The sequence below is a fragment of the Mastigoproctus giganteus genome, chromosome 8 (assembly GCF_048544385.1).
Source record: "Mastigoproctus giganteus isolate SK-2022 chromosome 8, ASM4854438v1, whole genome shotgun sequence".
Lineage (NCBI taxonomy): Eukaryota > Metazoa > Arthropoda > Arachnida > Uropygi > Thelyphonidae > Mastigoproctus > Mastigoproctus giganteus.
This window is the reverse complement of record NC_143582.1, coordinates 215,672,829-215,678,828: the sequence shown is the minus strand read 5'-3', so window position 1 is coordinate 215,678,828 and position 6,000 is coordinate 215,672,829. Positions and strand designations below refer to the sequence as shown.

Below are 6,000 nucleotides of genomic sequence, written 5' to 3'. Positions count from 1 at the left end.
ACCTGAAAGTCCTTACCCCTGCGTAGGAAATTGAATCCAGCACTTTCCTGAACAGCGTAGAAAACATCTGGATTCTGGAAAAGAACTCGGGTCATAGTAACTTAAATATTCGCGAGCACAGAGAAGTAAGATATATGTGCTTCGTATTATGTATGTGACTACTCTGAGTTCGCGATTTATTTATTATTTGAGAGCACATGCTTCACAGCATGTGAAGCATGTGCTCTCAAATAATAAATAAATAAAATAATAAAATAAAATAAATAAAAATTAATAATTATAATAATAAAATAAATAAAAAACCTAATTCTCATTGACATCTCAACTTGCTTTTAGCGCCCTCTATCCACCATAACAGAATTGCGTGCTTTTCTTTAAGTATGTAGTTTGTGGATGTATTTACGGTCAAGTTGCTTTCAGTTATGGCTAGTGATATCGAAATTCCTGAGGATTCTGTTATTGAAGAAGTGTCATTTAAATCCTTGGTACGTATTGATTGTACACTGTCAACAAATTATCATGATGTGCAGATAAAGTCCAGTATTTTAGAAGTTTTTTTGCAGTTATGTGTAGTATAAATAACACACGTGTATAAAACGTTTTCGAGTAAAATTTGCCTGTCAAATTATGGGGACTATTTCCGGTTGATTTAAGTTGAAATATTTAAGTGGCTATGAGCATACGTGTTTCGTTCGCGATACCGTATTACATATATGATCTCATTTTAGGTGACCCCAACTTTTCTTGTTGACTGAGCACGATATATTTATTTTTGAATGATCCGATATGTTATTATTATTATTAGCCATACGGTGCAAGGAAGCCTGAGGCTTTTGCTGCACCAGCGAAAAAAAAAAAAAAAAATTCGGAGTTACCCTGAGAGAGAGAGAGAGAGAACAAGACTCAGAAGTAGAAGGGACTCACCAGGAAAGAGAAGAATGATGATATCCTGCTCAGGACCCTGGGTGTGCCAAGCCCACACCCACCAGACATGGGCGAAGCATTAATTTTTTTATTGGTGGCCCGTTCATTCACTCTCGGGAACTGTTTTTAAATTTTTAATGGAAGCATTTAGGATGTGCAGCTTTGCATTATGTGTAATAATTTTAATTTTGGGATTTTATATAGTGGGCAAACATAATACTGTATATGGCATTATTATATATGATCAGGTTTTAATTTCTATTTAATATTTTTAATTTGTTTCCCCCCCCCCATTTATTTATTTTTTGTTACCTTTTCGCAATATAAATAATTTTTTCCAAATATATACCTGACTTTATGTACCAACTAAGAAATATTGTTCAAGGTTTAGGCCTAAATTGATGTCAGATAAACTAATCAGACATGGCAGAGAAGAAAAAAATGCATGGGATGCATATAAATTAACACATGACACAGAAGCCTATGATAGATATAAGTTGATCTGTAACCAAATTACAAAGGCGGTTAGGCAGGCAAAGGCAGATTACGAGAACTCCTTGGCAAAGAATGCAAAGAAAAACAGAAAACAGTTCTTTACTTATGTAAACTCGAGAAGGAAAGGGATGAATCAGATTGGTCCACTTGATATCGATGGTTCAACTGTTGATGATCCTACTCAGGTATCTAACAAACTAAATGAATATTTTGCATCAACATTCACACATGACAAGTTATTCAGCAAGGGGAATGCCAGAGGTGTATTCAACTCTGGCAGTAAGCTAGATAATCTTGTAATAACTGAGAGTAAAGTGGAGGAGAAATTGTTGAAGATAAACACAAGAAAGGCACCCGGGGTGGATGGGATATATCCAGTTATATTAAAGGAGGCAGCAAAGGAAGTAAGCAAATCCTTAGCCATAATTATGAGAGCTTCCTTGGACTCAGGGGAGGTACTCATAGACTGGAGATGTGAAAATGTGACCCCAATTCACAAAGGAGGATCAAAGGCTGACACAAGTAATTATAGACCTGTCAGTTACTTCTGTTCCAGGAAAATGAATGGAGGCACTGGTTAAAGAAGCACTGCAGGATCATCTAGACAAGACTTCAGTTATAGCTTGGACACAGCATGGTTTTGTTAAGGGAAAGTCTTGCCTGACCAATTTGATTGGATACTATGATGTGGTCACAAAGGAACTGGATGCAGCGAATAACTTTGATATCATCCATTTGGATCTTAGAAAGGCTTTTGGTACTGTTGCACATGGAAGACTGCTGCACAGATTGGAGCAGTGTGGCATTGGAGGCAAATTGCTGCTATGGATAAAGGGGTGGTTGAGGGGGAGAAGGCAGATAGTGGTAATGAATGGACACTGCTCATCGTGGACTAATGTTATTAGAGGAGTCCCTCAGGGTTCAGTGTTGGGTCCATTATTGTTTTCTGTATTTATCAATAATATTGATGATGGTATATCAAGCTTAATGTCCAAGTTTGCAGATGATACAAAGGTTGGCAGGGTTGTTAAGGACACTACTGATGCTATGCTGCTGCAACAGGATCTGGAAAGGTTGAGCAGATGGGCTGAGAGGTGGCAAATGAAGTTTAACATTGACAAATGTAAAGTACTACATATGGGAAACAGCAACCCCAGAGCATCGTACCAACTCTGTGGTACTACACTGACAGTGGTAGAGAATGAAAAGGACCTGGGGGTAATTGTGCAGGCAGATATGAAGTTCTCTGAGCAGTGCAGACGGGCTGCAAGAGTAGCTCATGGTGTCTTATCAATGATATACAGGAATTTTTCTAGCAGGGATAAGGAGGTGATTATTCCCTTGTATAAGGCAATGGTCAGGCCACACCTTGAGTACTCTATACAGGTCTGGAGGCCTCATTTCAAGAAGGATATAGAGATGCTGGAACGAGGACAGAGAAGGGCAACAAGATTAGTGAATGGAACAAAGGGTTGCTCTTACGAAGAAAGGCTTAAGTTTTGCAAATTACAGTGTCTGGAGACTAGGCACCGGCGAGGTGATCTAATAGAGGTGTTATAAACCCTTGAATGGTTTGAGCATGCTGAATGCTGATGGGATTCTACCTCTTGCTCAGAATAATCACCTGAGAGGGCATAAATTCAAATTGAGGAAAGAGATGTGGGATAGATGTGTGAAATTTGCCTTTAGCCAGCGGGTAGTTGGTTGGTGGAACAGACTTCCATCCCTTGTTGTGGAAGTTGATAGACTAAATAAATTTAAGGCTCAGCTGGACAGGTATTTGGAATGAATGGAGGGGTGAAGTGGAAGTTTTTTTTTTTTTTTTTTTTTTTTTGGCTGATGCTACATAAGCTTGCTTTCTTGCATCATATGCCTCTACTAATGCTAATATTAGGTAAAGTACCCATCCCCCAATCATATCCAAGGACTTTGTGTGTCTGCCTTCTTTTTAAATGGCCCTGTGTACACAGGGCCATTTAAAGTCCACTGCATGACACTGGACTCTAGAAAATTTTAATTTTAGATCCTCTTATAATGCTATTTTATTATAAGAGGATATAAGTTTATACTGTGAAAGTGTACATTTTTAAATTAAAGACAAAATTAAAGCATAAATAAATAAAAAGACTAAAGACTTGTCAATCTATGCAAAATCAGGTAAATCTCAGTTGTTCAGAGCTGTTTGCCCTGGATTAGAGAGAACCAAGTAAGGATGCATATAGTTGTACTACCATGAGATTGAACTCAAAGTCACTACCAGATGCAGTCTATTTTAGAAGTATAGAGATAATGGGATGATTAGGATTATTATTAAATAATTTTAATATTAAACAAAAGTAATGTTATGAATGTATATTGAAATAATGTATATAATCGATTCTGATCTTGGTAGGTGCCTCTGTAGCCAGGTGGGCAGGAGCAGCAGTGCGTAGCACACGCTTCTTGATAGACCGGGGTTCGAGCCCGTGACCACCAAATATGGAGGATGCGGAAAGGTCAGGGAATGACCACCGCATATCCCCGAAGCAATATGGCCTTAGTTGCTAATGCTCCTAAAAAACTAAATGACAAACAAACATCTGATCTTGGTTTATAACATAAATATAATATCTGCATTTCCCCTTTTTTAACTCTAGTTCACTGATCTTTCCATTTATTAGTAGACTGTGTGGTCAACCTTGAGTTCATTCTTGTAGTAGTAGAGCTATAGGTGTATCACTGTATAATTATAAGTTCTTGAGTCCCTCTCTATCCCTATTCCCTTTTACTCAACTGCTCTCATTGACACATTCTTTAGCTAAAATGTTCATTATTACAGGCAGTGTTTGAATTCCATCCACCAAAAGACAAAAAGGAATTCATTTACAAGATCTACTTATGTATAACTCTCAGAGGTAAAAGGAAAGGATTTTGCTGTAGTAAAGGTGACTACGGTGGTCTCTGACAGTTTTAAATTATGTTCAGTGGGACCAACTGATGATGTTACCAGTTGCAAATTACAAATGGAAGCATTCAGGGAATTAATCATACAAGCTATCAGGCTTTTCATATCAACTAAGAAATACCATTCCAGGCTTAGACCTAAATGGATGTCATGAACTGATGAGACCTCTGGCAGAAAAGAAAATGCACTTGATTCATATAATTTATCAGCTGATACAGAAGCTTATGGTAGATATAAACTAGGCTGTAATCAAGTCACAAAAGATGTCAGGCAGATTATGAGAAGGCTCTGCCAAAGAATGTAAAGAAAAGTAGCAAAGACTTCTTTACTTATGTTCACACTAGAAGGAAAGGGATGAATCGTATCGATCCGGTAGATGTGGATAGCGTAACAATTGATAATCCTGTTCTGGTTGCTGAAAACTGAATAAATATTTTTCATTTACATTTCACACTTGAGGAATTTTTTAGGAATGGGAATGGCAGAAGTATATCAAATTCTAACAGGGTGCTAAATAATTTTTTGATTACTGAGAGGCAAGTGGAAGAGAAATTGTTGAAGCTAGTGTAGTGTATAAGGAACCTGGCACAGATGGAATATATCCGTTTATACTAATAGAGGCAGCAAAAGAGGTAACCTTCAGCCATAATTACGAGAATGGAAGGAATGGACAGGTGATATGGGAAGTGTTTTGTTTTTTTTCTGCTGATGCTCTATAAGTCTGCTTCCTTGCTTTATTTACTGTGTTAATACTAATACAGAGACAAGTATGGCATTTGCACCATAAAACATAATTTAGATGAATGTACGTGTATGACCTTGAATTTTGAGTTCAAATTTTACATGTGTAGAGTACACCTTTTCACAAAACTACTATATATGCCTAGTGTATGTATGTGAACATATTTCACTGTATTTGATATAATTAAGTGAAATCTTTGTTTATAATTTACAGAATTAAAAATGTACTATTCTTTTTATCATTTATTGAATTATTTTTATTTTTATTCATCAACAATTTGATGAATTGTTGATTGAAAAATAAAAATAATTATAATAAATATCACTATATTAAATCTGTATTGTTAAAACTGTATCTGAATGGCTATCAGCCATTCTGTGTACTGTATATATGAATATCTGAAAGTTAGATTATAACTCCTGTAGCATTGAATAACAAGCATTTTTACCCACTTGATGTGTTTTAAAAGAATTGTCATTTTTTTATTTTGTATTTACATATTTGTAAATATAATAAAAATAAAAAAACAGAAAGAAAAAAAATTGTAATTCAATTCTAAGAAACGTTTAGGTTTTGATCTGAACCTATTCAAAGCTGAATGGATCTTTGATCTAGTCAATAAATTTTAAAATATATATTAGGGATATTTTTAATTTTTGATTATTAAATAGTTAAATATTAGAATTATATTAATTTCTTTTGTAAATTGATGTAGGCAAAATAGAACATAAGAAGGTTAACTGTTTCAAATTTAATTGCTCTAATAAAATTTACCTTGCATATTTAATAATGATTTGTAACAAATAGGATTTCTTTCAAATGATTAAATTAAAATAAATAAAATAACCAATTGTATAAATATGTATTTTTGTCCTTTATTCCTATCAGATTATTA

The 6,000-nt window shown here is 35.2% G+C and overlaps 1 protein-coding gene across 1 annotated transcript in view; it reads left to right on the top strand.

Moving 5' to 3' along the window:
* Window positions 1-370: 370 nt before the first annotated feature.
* pths (probable ATP-dependent RNA helicase DDX47) overlaps window positions 371-6,000 on the top strand; it is a 47,111-nt gene continuing 41,481 nt past the window's right edge. Inside the window, exon 1 of the mRNA XM_090380466.1 lies at window positions 371-485. Within this exon, the coding sequence (XP_090236592.1) occupies window positions 423-485 (63 nt within the window). The 5' untranslated portion in view covers window positions 371-422. The remainder of the gene's footprint in view (window positions 486-6,000) is intronic.